The following is a 17,290-nucleotide window of genomic DNA, read 5'->3' on the forward strand; positions in this document are numbered from 1 at the left end:
GTCCTCACGGGACCCCAAAGCGTTCAGATTTTCAAGCATGAATAAATAGGTTGAAATTTGCCCCCTTTTTTGCCCAATGAGGTTCCCCGGATTGGGAGCTTTGGAACAGAAAAGCCGAAAGGGAAGGCCACAGTGGGGCCTTGGCAGCCTTCCCTCCAAGGCTTCTGAAATCACTTTCAGTTTCCTTTTCCTAACTGTGTCGTCCTTAGGTCTACAGGTGGGTTGGGTTTTCTCCACACTCCCTCCCCCATTTTCATCTCTGGTCTCCCATTCTTATTCCACATTTTCCTCTCCTCTAATTTAAACCACTATCTACTCAACCCAGCCCACACTTTCCCTTCCCCTAGTTTGTTTTCTTGCTGTAGGAAGAACTGAAATAAGTGTGTCTTGGGAGCCTCAGCAGTTTCAGAATGGCTCTTTAACCCTTACCAAGTCACTGAGCCTGTTCCCCGCAGGGTCTTTTTCTGTCACTAAGGAAGCAAAAGCAGCCTAGACTTTGGGAGCATTAAGCGACCTTCCCCCTCCCGAATTGGGGTGTGGAGCTCAGCCACGGTTCTCAAAATCAATGCCAGCCGAGCACCAACTTAGATCCTACCAAGGTGAAAAGGACCATCTCCCTAAGTTTGTGGGGCTATCGGTGATTATTTTTCACTTAGGAATGTCTTGATGAAAAAGTAGAACGTGATAAATGTAATTCTTGGATCACAGCATTATCCTTTACTGGAGAAAACGTATTTAGGTTGGGATTTAGATCCTAGCCCAATTTCATCATTTTACAAATAGGAAACTGAGTTTCAGGGAGGTGAGTTCCTGCCTTACCACCCACCCACCCAGGGTTTTATGGGTGGTGGCAGGATCGGGTTTGAATCTAAGCTTTTGGGGTTTTTCCTCCACCATGCCGGACTGCCTCAGTTTACAGTTTATCATCAGAAATGCCTTTTGGCTGGGCTCACTTTCTGAGCAGAGCGATGGACTTTGCTCCACCTCTCCCATCACCAGCAGAGCCAGGTTGATCCTTGGGTGGGGCCAGGGTGCCCACGGTCTTGCCCACCTTCATACAGACACAGGGTCAGACAGTGTGGGCTGGGCCGTGGTCACTGGACATCTACCAAGGCTGCTGGAGGCAGCATGCGCCCCTCTCGGTGGCACTCATTACTGATGCTCTGAGAGCCCAAGACAGAAACGCCCTCGGAGACAGAGCATTGGGTCACCCTCAGAAAACACTATAGAATCACAGGATGTTACAGCTGGAAGGCCCCTCGTCTAGGCCAACCCTTCATTTTACAGATGAGGAAACTGAGGACTGGGGAAACTGAGTGGGTCACACAGGTAAATGCCAAGGGTGGGATTTGAACCCAGGACTCAAACAATTAACAAATGGTGACCAAGCATCTACTATGCACCAGGCCCATGCTCAGCCCCCTTCCATGGGGCCCGCCTGCCCCACCCCCTTTACCTGCAGCTTCGGGGGGCAGGGACCCTACGCGCCTGGCACACAGCAAGCCCTGAATGAACCGGGAGGCAGTCCCAGCAGGGGGTCCACCTGTGCCCCACCAAGGCCAGTGTCTGGGTGTGTCCCCAGGCCCTTAGGGGAGGGGGCGCTGACTGATGGGGGGGGAGGTTGGGCCCTGGGCTCAGAGTCCCTGGGGAGTGGGGGGCGGGAATGATGTGTGGGGGGGGGGGCAGTACAGGAGGCGGGACCTCCCTCTTCTCTCCCTCCTTCCCTCCCTCCCCAGTCAGGAGGCGGGGCCTCTCTCCTTCCCTCTCTCCTTCCCTGGGCAGGGGGCGGGGCCTCTCTCCTTCCCTCCTTCCCTCCCTCCCTCCCCAGTCAGGAGGCGGGGCCTCTCCTTCCCTCTCTTCTTCCCTGGGCAGGGGGCGGGGCCTCCCTCTTTCCCGCCTTCCTCAGGATAGGGGTGGGGCCTCCCTCTTTCCTCCCTCCCCGGGCAGTGGGCGGGGCCTCTCTCCTTCCCTCCCTCCCTAGGCAGGAGGCTGGGCCTCTCTCCTTCCGTCCTTCCCTCTCCGTGCAGGGGTCGGGCGGCGCTAGGGCCCTGCGGGCTGTCGGGGGCCGGCCGGGCTGAGCTGGGCCGGGCCGGGCTCGGGGCGGGCCGGGGCGGGCGGAGGCTCTGGCAGCCGCCGGCCCGCGGAGGAGGAGGAGGAGGAGGAGGAGGAGGAGGGCAGGCGGCGATGGCGTTCATGGAGAAGCCGCCGGCCGGCAAGGTGCTGCTGGACGACACGGCGCCGCTGAGCGCGGGGATCGAGGCGAGCCAGAGCCTGCACTCGCACACGGTGAGCCGTCCACCGGGCCTGGCCTCCGCGGCGGGCGCGGTGCCGGGGCCGCCGCCAGGCCCGCCGGGAGCGGGGGTGGGGGGTGGGGGCTCCTCCGCCCGGCCGTCCTTACCTTCCGGCCGGACCGGCGCTCTGGTCCGTCTCTCGCCTCCGTGCCTTTGCCCGGGAGGCCCAGCCCCCCTGCGGCGCCCTCCCCGGGCTCGGGGCTCCCTCCGCGCCCCAGTGCAGCCCTCCTGGCTCCCACCGTCCGGTGACGCTGCTCTGGGCCCGGGGCGTCCGGCCCAGCAGAAACCAAGGCTTTGTGATCCCTCCCTTCCCTCCGTGGTACACACTAGGTGTCTAATGTTTGCTGGGTGGAAGCGAACGCCGGAAAGTGGCAGCCGCTGGGGGGGGAGGCAATGCTCCCGGCGCTGGGGGAGGGAGGAGGCAGGATGGGTCCTGGCCGAGGAGGATGCCAGAGGCCTGGGGACAAGGGGACCCCACACAGGCAAGGGCACCTTCCCTGCCCACCTGGGGCGGGGGTGGGGGGTGGTGGTGGTGATGGTGGTGGTGATAGCGATGCTGATGGTGGTGGTGATAATGGTGATGGTAATGATGGGTGTAATGGTGGTGGTGGTGGTGGTGATAATGCTGAGAGTAATGATGGTGGTGGAGAGCCCTGGGCACACCTTAGGCTGGAGAGAGGCAGAGGCATTCAGGAACACCCTGTCTTTCACCACCCTCTTCTTGACCCATGCCCTCCTTGCTCCTCTTGGACCACTCTCTGTTTCCCTCTTTGCCCGTGGCATGTTCAGGGGGCAGGGGCTCCGTCGTGGTGGTGTACATTCTCCAGATGACCCAGACCAAATGGGAACAGAGCCAGGGTGTGTGTGTGGGGGGGATGCCCGCAGCTGCAGGGGTGCAGAGGATGGCCTGGGCCCTGCCTTCCCCCTCCTCCTACCCTGGGCTTCCCACCTGCCCTCGCCAGGAATCAGGAGTCTCCGCTGATGACTGTGTGGGCATTTATTTTCACTTAAAATTCATTGGCACAGCCTGGAGTGGGGATAGGTCCGTGTAGTAAACACAGGCAACACTTCTGGCCAATCTGGTGCCTTTTGCTTGGCTTCTATATGTTTTTAAATGGACTCACTTTCATTTGCCTTTTTGTAAAAATGGACACAGTGCCTTGTGATTGACAATCTATAAACAAATCAGTGACCAAAGAATTCAGAGAGCCTGGGGCGGGGGGGGGGGGGGGGGGGGGGGGGGGGGTTTTTTGTGGAAGGGGGGGAGGGGGGGGGGGGGGGGGGGCGGACCAGGAGGGAGGTGGGGGCAGGGAGAGTTTCTTCTGAAAAGAATGAAGTGAAAGAGACAGAGAGCCTCCCTAAGCCCTAATATTTTTCCTGGTCAACCAGTCAGATTCTGGTCCCTTCAGCTCATTTGTTTACCACTGGAGTATTTTCGGAATTCATCTTCTTGGAGGGGACGGGAACAATAGCCTTCTGTTTGTCTTTGGGTTTAGACAGTTCTGTGGACTCCAAAGGCGACCTTTCCTCCCTAGAATGGCCCGACTTACATGGAGTTTACTGATCCCAGTTTCCTCCTTGTGTGATGTGTTTTGTGAAAGTGAAGGAGGTAACTGACGGGCCACCTCAGCTTCTCTTTGCCTCTTCAAATTCTTCCTTTACAATTGAGAAAATGATTATCCCATGAAGGGAATGTTTTCTATGTGGCTTATCTCCCCACTTCTTCTGCAGGCATCACGTGGCATTTTTAAACACTGAAATGCTCTCCAGGGAGCATGGGTCAAGGGAGGATTGAGGTTTAGGGCTGGGAGTCAAGCATCTTGCTATGAAATTATCGGCCAGTCTGTGATAGGAGGAGAGATGGAGAGATTACAGATCGTATCTCCGGAGCAGGAATCTACAGTAGAGGCCATTCGGACCAACCCCTGCCAGAGTCCAGAGAGTTGAGTACGTTGCCCTGGGTCCCACAGATAGAGGTCCTTGACAAACATTTACTGAACGCCCACCTGTCACATCGCAAACACTGTGCCAGGCACTGGGGAGCCGAGACAGAAAGGAAAGTATCCCTCCGTTCTGTGAGAGGTACAAAATATTTTTGGTCCCATCCTGTGATTTCCTGAGTTTTCTGACCCCATGGTGAGGAAACCTCCTTCTACTGCGGGTCAATGATGGTTGTGCATCTTTCAGTTGGAGAGAGTGGCCAGGGGCCCTGAGAGGTCACTTGACTTACTCAGAGTCACATAGCTACAGAACAGGAGCCCAGGCTTCCTGACTAGAAGCTGGGTTCCTAGCAGTTTCCTGTAGTATATAATACATTATATCTTTACAGTGATCTATATTATAAACGTTTTGTGCAAAATCCCTACAGATTAAATAAAATGTAAATTTTAAATTAAATAAAATGGGGAAGGGTATTAAGAGGACCTGGGAGAAAGTGCTTGGCACATAGCAGGCACTTAATAAATGTTTATTGAATGAACAAATGATCAGGAAAGATTTCCTGAAGGTGACCCTTGAGCTGAGTCTTGAAGGTCAGGTGAGAAGGCATTACAGTCGTAGGGGACACTACCAGTGCAAAGGCATGGAGGTGGGAGACAGCATTGTGTATGAGGCTAGCAGGGCCAAATTGGCTCTACCTGGGTGCCTGAAGGGCAGTGAAATCTTACTAGGCTAGAAAGATCACTGGGGCTGTTTTGAAAGGATTGTATATGCACAGGGATGGGTTTATATTTGTTCCTAAAGAGAATAGGGAACGATTGGAATTTATTCAAGTTAAAAAGAGTCAATGAGCATTTATTAAGCACCTGCTGTTCAGTAGGGTAGTGAGTGGTCAGATATCTGTGCTTTAGGAAAATCATTTTCTCAGTTCAATGGAGCTCTTCATTGGAGAGAGGAGAGACTTAATTTAAGTTAGGGAAACCAAATAGGAGGATATGACAGTAGTCCAGGTGAGAGGTGATGAGGGCCTGAGCTAAGCATGTGTAGAAAGCAAGGGTCAGATGCAGAAGATGGTATGAAACTAGAACTGGCTGGGTGGGTGGGGGTGCTCAGCAAAGGCTTCATGGAGAAGGAGGCCTTGAGCTAGGTTTCAAAGAAAGCAATGGATTCTGGGAGGTGGAGGTGAGCAGGGGGTACATTCCAGGCCCACACCCAGATCCAGGAGATAGCTAGTTCAAATGCATGGAGACAGGAGCTGGCGTGGATGAAGAAGAGTGAGGCCAATTGGGCGACTGACTGGCCACCTGGGCCAAGTCAAAGTGAGGAGTTGGAATGGACACAAGATGGTGAACCTGGGAGACTCGGAAGGGTATTAGGACTCTCAATCCGAACAGGAGAGTTGGAAAGAGGTGGTAGGTTTGAGCGGAAAGCAAACAGATTGGGTCACAGATACGCTGCGCTGGGGATGCCTCCGAGATCAGTCCCTGTTTTGCTGTACCTTCGGGGAGTGTGTCTTGTTAGATTTGCTTTCTGTAACGACAAGAAAATCATAGAAGCGCAGCTGAAAGAGGACACTTTGAAGACAAATAGTTCAACACCCCTATTTTACATCTGAGGAAACTGAGGCCCAGAGAAGGGACACGGATAGCATTACCCGAGGGTGTCCAGGTAATAGGAAATGGCAAGCTGGATTTGGGCTTGGTGCCCAGGACTCCAAGTTTATCCCTATTTCTGCTGCCCACGGGAATCCTCCTGAGATGTATGATAGTGAAGATGAAAATGACAGCTTTTGGAGTGGTGTAGTTAACTGAAGGAGAGAACATTTTCTTTGAAAATTCCAACTCTAAAATACTGGAATAACTTGTGGAATTAATAGGGTCACAAGTTTATCTCGCTTCTCATTAAAAATGCAGATAACATTATTTGGGAAATAGGAAATGGTCCTCGGACAACCTTGAGCTGAACACAGGAGTCTGACTCATTGAAAGCCCAGCTAACCAGAAGTACTGTAATGTCTCTCACGAGTGCCCTCCTTCGTAACAGCTGCAAAATTAAAGGCTGGAAGAGGTTGCGTCAGCTCCGAGCTTCTCTGGGCAAAGCTAATGCTGAGGTCAACGCTCTTGATTCATAGCGTTGGGATGAGTAAGTTCCCTTCATCACGATCTGGTGAAAAATACTCTGGAAACACATGAGTATTAAGGATGACAAATGGAAGAGAAAGGGTGGCGTGGCTGTGGTTACAGGAAGGAAGAAGCTGGTTTTGCCTCAGCAAGTTTTAGGCGGTGTTTGGAACATCCAGGACCCAGCCGTGAATGAATGGGTGCTCATCCACAGGCTGGGAACTTGGAAGTCTCTGGATCTGTTTTGTGCTGTGGGCGGTGAGCGTGGCAGTGAGCCAGCACATCAGTTTTCTACTTTGACCTCAGTTCTCCTAAAATGGCTAAAACCCCCCAAATCTTTCAGGCATCTGGATTTATAATGGCAAAAATAGATTTCGGATTTATGGTCTTGGAAAAGGAATGGCCTGTGGAGGTAAATTAGAGCTGGAAAACGCAGGCTCTCAAAAGAGAATGGAAGAAAGAAGTGGCAGTCAGCCAGCATTTATTATGTGCCTGCTGTGTGCCAGGCATTGGATATACAGGGACACAAAACAGTCCCTACTGTCAGGGAGGAGACGAGTACACCTCTAAGGTCATACAAAGTAAATGCTGGGTATTTAAGTGAGGAGGGAGGCATAGGGGGTGTGGTGGGAGGCCACTGGCAGCACAAATCTAAATGAGTAATGAGGGGGGAGAAATCACAGCATTAAAAGGGTGCCGAGATGGTCAGACTTACCAATCTGGAGCATAAGTCTGTGCCTGGCTTTAGTTTGAATGATTTAACCTTCATTTTTATGGAGGACAGGGAGTGTTTTGCTTCTGACTGTGGTGCAGAGATGGAAAGCTCTCATACAAACAGAGAAGGGGGATATTTATGGTAGTAATTTGAGCAGAAGAGATGGTCTGGTGATGCCATCAGTGCCAGGGAAGTAACATTTCCGGTGCTGGTGGAGGGAGGGAAGGTTTTTTAAATTTTTACAGGAGGATTATGGTAGAGTTTGAGAAGAGGAGTGTGCAGTGAAGACAGGAGCATTGTGGGGAGACATTCTTAAACTCCCTGCCCTAAATGACGGTCACCTGGCACTTGTTTTTGTGAGTCGTCAGGAATTTCAGAGGGCATCTACTCCAGAGCGCACCCGAAGGGGATGCCATCTCTGCTGTAAAGCCAGGGTTGTATGCCTCGTTGTGGGTGCCTGGTGACCTTCTGTACTTGGAATCCTTCCCTCTTCCTTCCTGGGACAATCCAAGGAGACGCTCAGGGACAGACCTTCCTGGGGCTCCAGGGCCTTTCTTTTCATTAGAACCTTGCATGTGTTTCTGCTTGCCCTGCCCGATCAGAGAACCCACTGTTCTGTTTTTGAGGTTTTTCATGTAGGCGCCGCTTGCTTTAGTCTGCCAAGAAACACAGGTCAGCCAAGACATGTGACTGCTATGAGCACTGGCTTGTGGCAAGAGCTCCCTAAGAGACTTCAGGAAAGCCGGGAGGGACCTTAGGGGCCATCCAGGCTCCCCACCCTTGTTTTGTAGCTGAGGAAACTGAGTCACAGAGGGGTGAAATGGCTTGCCTCAGGTGCCCCAGCTAACAAGCCAGGCGTTTTGGCCTCCTAACAGCTCTGGTGGCTCTTCTGAGTACTTCATGCCATGTCTACAGCTCTGACAACGCTTGTTATTAGAAGCTAATCACTGGAATATTCAGAAGCCTTTTAATGCACTTTATGTGACCTTCAGCTGCGAATGCCATGACCTCATTTACCATCCAGACCTGCTGATCACCTTTCTTAGGAAACTATTCATGCTGGTATGACTGAAGGACCATTTGGAATTCAAGTGTGAAGTTAGATTAATCGTTATCTTTGGGTTATGAAATTGTACAGTAGGTCCGGGTTTCAGCTCTGTATTTCATTTTCATTTTGGAAGTCTTTATTAAAATGCCCTTGTGGTTCTAAGGCATGATGCATGTGGTAAAACTCCTTGGCTTTCTAGTCAAGTCAGCCAGTATTTATTAAATGCCTACTGTGTACCAGGCACTGTACTAAGTGCTGGGGTTACAAAGAAAAGGAGAACTCAGTCTCTGCTCTTTGGGAATTCAGTCTTATGTGTTTCAGAAACTTCTTAAAATGGTATTTGCTTGGATAAGGGGTTCTTAACTTTTTCTTTGTGTCCTGGATGCCTTTGGCAGTCTTGTGGGACCTTTCAGAAAAATGTTTTTAAATTTATAAAAGAAAAAAAATGCATGGGATTACAAAGAAAACCAATCACATTGAAATAAAGATGTGACTTTTTTCCACATGCAAGTTCACGGAGCCCATGTTAAGAAGCTCTGGCCTATAGGGGGCAGCTAGGTGGTGCAGTGGATAGAGCACCGGCTCTGGATTCAGGAGGACCTGAGTTCAAATCCGGCCTCAGACACATAACACTTGCTAGCTGGGTGACTCTGGGCAAGTCACTTAACCCTCATTGCCCAACCAAAAAACAAAACAAAACAAGCTCTGGCCTAGACTGATGCAGAACCTTGGGCTAATTTGTGTACATGTTGTGCCTTTCAATAAGATGATGACACCAGTAGTTTTCTGGGAAGTTAATTGTTCTTCTCCTAGTTCTCTGCCTTGGAACATAAGATGAAGTTGGTGTGAAAACCTTACCTTGGAAAGTTATTGAGCAGGAGGTGAGAAAGAGAATTATCCTCTGCTTGGAATGTTCTTGGCTTCACTCTGATCTGCCCTTTAAGGCTCAGGTTAAACACTTCTTTTACATGAAGCCTTTCCTGAGGCTTTCTGTTGCTAGTGCTGTTGTCCCTGAATTACTCTGCATATACATGTGTGTGTACACACGCACGCACGCATTGCCTCTCCCAATAGAATGTAAGCTTCTTGAGCACAGGAACTGTTTCAGTTCTATCACCAGTGCCCAACACAGTGCCTGGCACATAATAGGCCCTTAGTAAATCCTTTTTGATTGATTGATGCTAACTAGTTAATTTTTATATTTTAAGTCACTTATGTCTATTAAAGAAGCCAGCTCTGAATGGATGATCCTTGTTGTTGGGTAGATAATTCTGTCTGGATCATGTTTTGAAGACAAAATTTTCCACAGTATTAATTCATTTCAACTTACACATTTTTAAGTCCCTAATATATGCAAGATACATGGTAACCCAACATATAAGCCTTAAAAACTTCCTGGGATATAGTACTCAGAGGGAACCTAAACAATGAATCTGTTATTTTCATGGCTCAGCCGCTGGAACTTTGTGAAACGATAAATATACATGTTGCCCTTAGGAGGACAAGGGTAACACCCTCCCATGTTTATATTGATTTTATCCACCTTTCCAGGGTGCCCTGTTCTGTAATGCTCTGTCATGGGCCCTTTTGTCGGGGGCCAAATGTCCTTATACCATTGTAGCATGTTTTTCTAGTTAACTAGAAAATCTTTGAGATCATTCTCAGTGATGTGAAAAGAAGGGGCCTTGCTCTTCCCCCCCATCGAGTTAATGAGAAAAATGATATATGTTTGATACAGTCAATTTTGAAGAGCCCATGTGTAATGATGGACAACTGGGGACAAGAATCGTAAAGTTCTTCCCACGGATAGAACACCATGCTTGGAAATCCAACCTCTGATACTCACTGGGCAAGTCACGTCACCTATCTGCCTCAGTTTCCTCATCTGTAAAATGGGGATAATAACAGCACCTACCTTCCAGGGTTGTGGTGAGGATCACATGGGATAATATTTGTAAAGCACTTGGCACAGTGCCTGGAACATAGTGCCACTATTATTATAAATGTTAGTTATTATTATGATTATTTTGTGAGCACCATTTGTGTGGATTTGAAAAAAAAAAATACTGCTTATGTGTGCCGGTCGTTTGTTCATATGTGTGTGGATGGGATGGGTTGGGTTGGCTAGGCTAGCTCCCAGAAGGCAGGAATGTGGCTCTTTTCATGCCAGTGTTTAACTTAGAACAAAGTAAGCAAGTACCTACTCTGCCGTAAATAAGTGCAAGGCAGCGGAGTTTGGTTGGCCGGCTGGTCTACCTTGACCTACACACTTCATGCGCGTGAAGTTGAAGATTGAGCGCTTCGAAGTCCCTTCAGTTTACCAAGACATTGCAGGTGAAATTAGACAGTCAACTAGTTGCTGTTGATTGGCTGTATAGCAGAGTCACTCAGGGAGGTAATTCATGAGGTTGTAGGGTAGCTTGGGCATCTCCTTCATATGGTGGGGGATGTTTTCCTAGCCGTTGTTTGTCCTTTGTTCTGGAAGAGGACCAATGACATCACAAGGGCGGTGTCTTGACTTGCTTGGGAATTGGATTTAAGTGAGGCTGAGTGTCCAGCTCACTCTGTCTTCCAGTCACCGAAGTCCAGTGGCTAGACAAAAGTCAAGGTGACTGGCAATGGCCCAGGATGCCTGTGTTCCTTGTAATTTTTCTACATTAGATTCTTTTGACCTTAAAGTATCTTACACGTGCCTCCTTTAAGACAACCTCACATACAAAGTTGTAAAATGGTCCAGGCTGTGTTCTTCACCTCCACTGACTAAAATAGCTGGTCTACCGATCACCAGCTCTAGGTATGGCCTGAATAATTTCCCATCATTTTGCAGTAAATGTGGTTACCCCATTTTAACCAGCTTACTTCAGTACTTTCAGGAATTTCTACCCTCTCCCTTCTGTGGTAGAGTCTGTATACGTTCTCCACTCCTTGGCGTCTGTTTGGTCTGTGTACTTCTCGTTCTTGTCCTTCCACAAATCTTTCCTGGAAGGTCTAACATGTGGGAGACCTTCCTTTGGTTCTGTGAACATTTTGTAGACGCTGACACCCCACCGAGGTGCCCTTCTGGTTTTTTCCCCCTTATCCTCATACATGGCCCTAGGGTGCCAACATAGCAAATGGCTGTAGGGACGGAAACCCTGGTTCTTTGACCTCCTTCTCAGATAGGTAATCTGCAGTTTTCGTCCCTGGGGTTTATTTGCTTTTTTTTAATGTAAGTTCATCACCAAATTGATCCCTTTCTTCACTGTGGCTCTCGTCAGAGAGGCCCTGGAGTGGTCTGGGGCTTGGTGCTGTCAGCCCCACGTCACCCACCAGCAGCAGCATCCACTAACCTCGAAGGAATCCCCCTTCTGTTTGGACTTCGCAGAGGACAGCCTTTGGGGTGGTCACCACGGCCTGCCGTAACAGCTTGTAGACCCTGCCCCTGGGCTGATTGTTCCTCTGCAGCTATGGTTCCATTTCTCCAAATGTTTTCTTTGCTGGAACTGGCAGGATGTGCCTGTATTTGACAGAGGTGGAGAAGCAAAGTGTCTGTAACCACTGCCAATTAAATATCGAGGAGAGATGAAGATAAAACACTCTGAAATTGTGATTTGAGTTCATTGAAAAAATGGGATTTGATTTACACTGAGATGACATCGGACTCTCAGGAACACAATGGAGTAGCATCCTTTGGGCGTTCAGCTTGGGGAGGAAAAAGAGCGTTTTGAGTCAGGCAGCTGATCCTGCCTGCCGTCCCACTCTCTGAGTTACGCGGGGCGTGGGCAGGTAATGTGAATGATCTCCCCAGTGGGTGCCGACTGGGCTGAGAGTGAGTCTAGAAGCCAGGGATGGTCTGTTTGTGAAGCTTGGGCTGAGAGAGCTATTGAGAAGGACAGCCAGCACTCCTGATCAGCTAGGACGTTCCAGCTGTGACCTCGGTGCCCTTCTTGTGAAACCAGGAGGAGGCAGAGTTAGGCGGGGGTTCCAAGCCCCCTCTCATAGCAGCCTGGTGAGGGCCAAGCCTTTTGGACAGGGTTTTCCCTCTCAGCATCAGGTTTCCAGCCCCTTAAGTCTTTATCTGTTTCTTTTTCCTCCTATTTGGATAGAAGTCTTTGTTACCATCTCTCTCCTGATCTGTGGCTTGACTAGCTTGCATAAAAAAGTAAAATTGACATTCAGTTTTTTCCATCTCAGCTTTATCTGTCAGTCAGTCAGTCAGTCAGTAAACATTTATTAAGTACCTTCTGTATGCTGGGCATTATGCTCATGTTTAGGGATACAAAGAAAGGTCAAAACACAACAAAATAATCCCTGTCTTTGAAGACCTCACAATCTAATGGGGGGGGGGCAGGGACCGCAACAAGCAAAGAACTATGTACAGGCAAGCCATATACAGGATAAATTAATAAAAATAATAGCTAGCATTCTTCTCAATGAGTGGGGAAGGGGTGGGAGAGTGGAAGAGAATTTGGGACTCAAAATTTTAAAAAATGAACATTAAAATTTTTTTTTAAATGCAATTGGGAAATATTTAACACAATAAATAAAAATATATTTTAAAAAGTAGCTAGTATTTACATGGTGTTTGCTATGTGCCAGGCATAGTACTAAGCATTTGATCCTCACAACAGCCCTGGGAAGTAAGTGTTATTATTATCCCCATTTTACAGTTGAAGAAACTTAAGTAGACAGAAGTTAAGTGACTTAATAATAATGATAATCATCACTAACATTTATATAGCACCTACTATGTGCCAGGCTATGTGCTAAGCACTTTACAATTATTATCTCATTTGATCCTTAAGTAACCCTGGGAGGTAGGTGCTATTATCATCCCCATTTTATGGTTGAGGAAACTGAGGCAAACAGGGTTAAATGACTTGCCCAGGGTTACACAGCTAGTAAGTGTCTGAGGCCAGATTTGAACTCAGGTCTTCCAGATTTCAGACCCTAAGCTCTATCTACTGTGCTATCAGCTGCCTTATAAAAATTGGACATTTTTTATAGTGCTTCCACATATTATCTCATTTGGTTTTCTTTTCATTCCAAATTTCCTCATGACTAGAGATGTCTACAAGTGGAATGAGCTGCCTCAGGAGGTAGCAGGTTCCTTGTCCCTGGAGAATTCCAGGTAGAAGTTATGTGGCCAGTTTTTCTCATGGCTATTCCTGTCTGGCTCAGGGTTGGTCTGTGTAACTTCTGGGATCCTTCCAACTTTGTTCCGCTCATGTCTACACAAAAACCAAAGGTGAAAGTTGGGATGGATATTGGGGAGGGCAGGTAACAAACAGGAAATTGGTGATTGCACTAGAAACTGACCTCTGCTTCTGGACTCTTGAAATCTGATAATAAACATAACTTCCTTCTATGGGCGTAAATCAGTGCCTGCTCTGTACTTTCTAGCCTGGAGAGATTTGCCTCTCACTTATCTATGAGATTAAGGGATCTGCCCAGAGTTACATAGCTAGGTGGGTGGGAGGGCCAGTATTTGAACTCAGGACCTGCCTCTGAGGTTAGCTGTCCACTAAGCCAATGCCATTCCTCAAAGGTATATAATATATAGCCTTTTCCTTAGAGCACAGATGAATCATTATGGTGTTTCGTAAAAAATGACTTCTTGTCCAAAGTAAGGTGTTTCTTCCCACTCATTCAGGTGAGGTTTCGTTTTTTTGTTGTTGAGGGAGTCAGCAGGGTAAAGTATGTGGGGTCTCTCGCTCCAGCAGTGTCCAAGAGCTGGAAATGGGTGAGAAGGCTGGATCTTGGGAGAATCCCAGAATCAGAGATTCTTAGAGTAGGAATGAATAGAGGAGGCCATCAAAACCAACCCTACAGGGATCCTCTCCAATACTCCTTCCTTTGAAGACCTGGAGGAGGGGAAGAAATCTACTGCCTCCCATTCCACTTTGGATAACTAATTTGGATGGCTCTAACTCTTTCAGGGATCTTAACTTTTTTGTATCATGGACTCCTTGGTCAATCTGGTGGAACCTAGCAACCCCTTCTTATAATAATGAGAAATAAATATAAAATAAAATACAGATAATTACAAAGGATAAGCCAATTATTTTGAAACAAAGATGTAATTTTTTCCCTATCCAAGTTCATGAAAACTACCTGCAGATAGGTGCCAGATTAAAAACCCTTGCTCAAATTAAGAAGTTTTTCCTTGTATCAAACTGAAATGTCAGTTTTCACTTATTGTTCCAGGTTCTTGGCTCTGACGTTGAGTTGAACAAGGCATATCTCTCTTCTACACAGCAACCTTCACATCCTTGGAGACAGCCATGAACCTCCCCCCTTCTCTTTGCTAAAAATCCCCAGTTCCCTCTGCCAGGCCCCATGTGGCAGATTCTAACACCTTCCAGGTTACCCTAGTACAGATGTGTTTCAGCTTGTCTAAGCTGTGGTCTGATTAGGGCCACATCCAGTGGGAGTATCACCTTCTCAGCCTCACATTGCGTTAGTCTTTTTGTCTACCCCCTCATCCTGCTGGCTTGTATTGTTTGCAGTCCATTAAAATGCCCAGGGATTTCTTCATCCAGCCCTTGTCTCCTGCATTCTTTTTGGGCAGTTGATGCTTACAAAACAAATGAAACACCTCACAGTTATTTCTGTTAAGTTTCGTCTTATAAGCTTTGGCCCGTGGGTCTAGTTGGTGAAATCTTTTTGGAGCCCAATTGTCACCTAGTGGGTTAACACTTCCTTACAACTTTCTGAAGGTTTGACCAGTGTGCCAACAGTTCCTTCTTCCAAGTTGCTGGTATGAATGGTAACCAAAATAAGACCATGGCCATATGCTTGGGGTTCTCCATGAGATGCTGCCCTGGAGGTTGGCATCTGTCCATCAGTGACTATTTTCTGGATCTAGTTTTTTACCTAGTCCTGAACCCACTCACATAGACCCCATCTCTCCACCTTTTTGACAAGAATACTATGAGAAGTTTTGATGAATGTTTGAGTGAACTCTAGGTAAGCTGTGCCTTACCAAATTTAGCTGGTCTCCCAGTCTAATAACACCAGGCTAGTCTGGCATGATGTGTTCTTGTACTTGTTCTTCAAGGTCATTGTTGTTTCCCTGTCTAAATGTTTAAACTATTATGTTAGTTCAATTCAACAAACATGAATTAAGCACCTACTGTATGCCAGGAGCTGAAGGTACCGAGACAAGAAGAAATAGCTCCTGCTCTGACGGGGCTTCCCTCCTATGGCAATAATGCGTTCTAGAGTTTTGCCTGTTATTTTTGAGTCAAGTGAACTCAACTATAGATTTCAGACTCTCCCCAATCCTGTAGCACCTCTTCCAAGCTCCATGACTTTTCTTAGATTACCAACAGTGGCTTTGTAATCCCAGGACAATAATAGCTGATGTTTGCCCATAGTAAGCACTTTGCTCTTTCATTCATTCATTTGTGGAGTGGCCCTGAGGATTGTAGTGCATTTGATTGACTTGGCTGATGTCAGTAAACATTTTAGTCTCTATGATAATCTGTCACTTTCTATTTTGGGAAAGGGGCCAACTAGAACTTTGTGTGTACTTGTGTGTGATTGGTGTAGTTATGTTAAATAAATAAACAATGGGCTCCCCAAATAATGTGCACCTGGCACTTTGAAGTTATGCAGATTAGCATTATCAGTGTTTTCTCTATCACTTTCTTAAGTCTAGACAATCAACAGAGGAAAAAAAATCAAGCCTGAATTTGTAGCATTTGCATATTTCTGAGATATATATGCTCACACTGAGAATTTAACAATTGAAGCAGTGGGCAGGGCTTCCCTGTGTGAGGTTTCTTGGCCCTGTTGGAAAGATAGTGCCTGGGCCCTCTGTGGAGGGGACTGGAAAATTCCCACGTGTGGTGGGAGCCAGATGTTCAGCCAGACCTGGGTGGACAGTCTGCTGGCCAGCTAGCCTGTTGTACTAATATGGTAAGCTTTCTCCCAGAGGACTGAGGCTTGGGTTTATTTATTGCAGTCTTTCCACCTTTTCTTGAGAAGGAAGGCTGGCTGGCTCAGCTCCCTTTCTAGAGAGAGAGAGAGAAAGAGTGTGTGTGTGCGTGTGTGAGTGAGTGTCTGGGCTGGGGGGGGCGGTGCTGTTCTGGCTGAGTCCAGTTACCACCAATCTCCCTCCTTTCCCTCTCTCTTCTTGCCTCCTTCCATCTCTTCCACTCCCATTCCAAGGAGAGGAGTGGAAGGGAAGCAACGCATTTAATTGGGACCCTTTTGTATTGAACGTGCCTCGATTGCTTAGCTGAGAAGCAGTTGTTAGTCTGGGCCTAGAATTGAGGACATTTCATTGGCCGCATTGGGGATGATCAGATAGCTCCTGTGTACGCATTATTTTGGTATCTCAAGTTGTGTCATCCGTCCCCCCTAGTGTAGAAAGAGAAATTTTTTTAAAAAAACAAAACAAAACCAACCATTCCTGCTCGATCCCTCTGTCCGTTTAGACAGTAAGGGATGTTAGGGTTGAGTATCTGTATGTGTGTGGAGTTTGTTTATTCAAATTTGAAAGTTGATATTTTCATACTTTCCACCTCAGGGTTTTCTTTGGTGGGTAAACATTCCATTTTGGGGGTTGATTTTGTCTTAGTAGTTGATTTTTTCCAGTGTCCAAAAATAATATGCCAACAGTAGCAGGACACTATACATACATACATTTATACACATATACTTATGTTTCTACACACACACACACACCCCAGAGTAGTTACTTTTACCCCTCTGCTCTCTAAACCAAGAGTGTCAAACTCAAATAGAAAGGGATCCCTACCGGTACATACTGATTTAGAAAACCACAAATTAACATCATCTATATTTTATTGTATTTTTATTTATTTTGCTAAACATTTTTCAATTACATTTTGCTCTGGTTTGGGCCACACTCCAGAATTTTGTGGGCTTCATGCCCACAGCAGCCAGCCATGAGTTTGACACCTAGCAGCCTTCTAGACAATTCTCTTAGGCTGTAGGTCAAAGAGAAATTGTTGGTAGAATGGTAGAAAGACTTTCCTTACCAGAGTTCCATCTACTAGTGGAGTAACAGGTCTATCTCCATCCTTCTCCCTATGACCAGGAACAGATGCACATAAATCACTGGAGATGTGCCTGAAAGGCTGAGGTTTTCTGTCTGTGGGCTGCCCTGGCTGGGGTAACAAGCCAGCCAGTGGAGCCTCATCCGTGGACACGGTCCTTCAAAAAAAAA

The 17,290-nt window shown here is 47.6% G+C and overlaps 1 protein-coding gene across 1 annotated transcript in view; it reads right to left on the minus strand.

The window, feature by feature from the left end:
- Positions 1-1,736: 1,736 nt before the first annotated feature.
- The window catches only part of LOC114044280 (translation initiation factor IF-2-like), a 16,938-nt gene continuing 1,384 nt past the window's right edge, over positions 1,737-17,290 (minus strand). Inside the window, exon 3 of the mRNA XM_027863668.1 lies at positions 1,737-2,748. Coding sequence (XP_027719469.1) covers positions 1,737-2,748 — 1,012 coding nt within the window. The remainder of the gene's footprint in view (positions 2,749-17,290) is intronic.

The sequence above is a fragment of the Vombatus ursinus genome, unplaced genomic scaffold (assembly GCF_900497805.2).
Source record: "Vombatus ursinus unplaced genomic scaffold, bare-nosed wombat genome assembly UNPS02014773.1, whole genome shotgun sequence".
In the NCBI taxonomy this organism is placed as follows: domain Eukaryota; kingdom Metazoa; phylum Chordata; class Mammalia; order Diprotodontia; family Vombatidae; genus Vombatus; species Vombatus ursinus.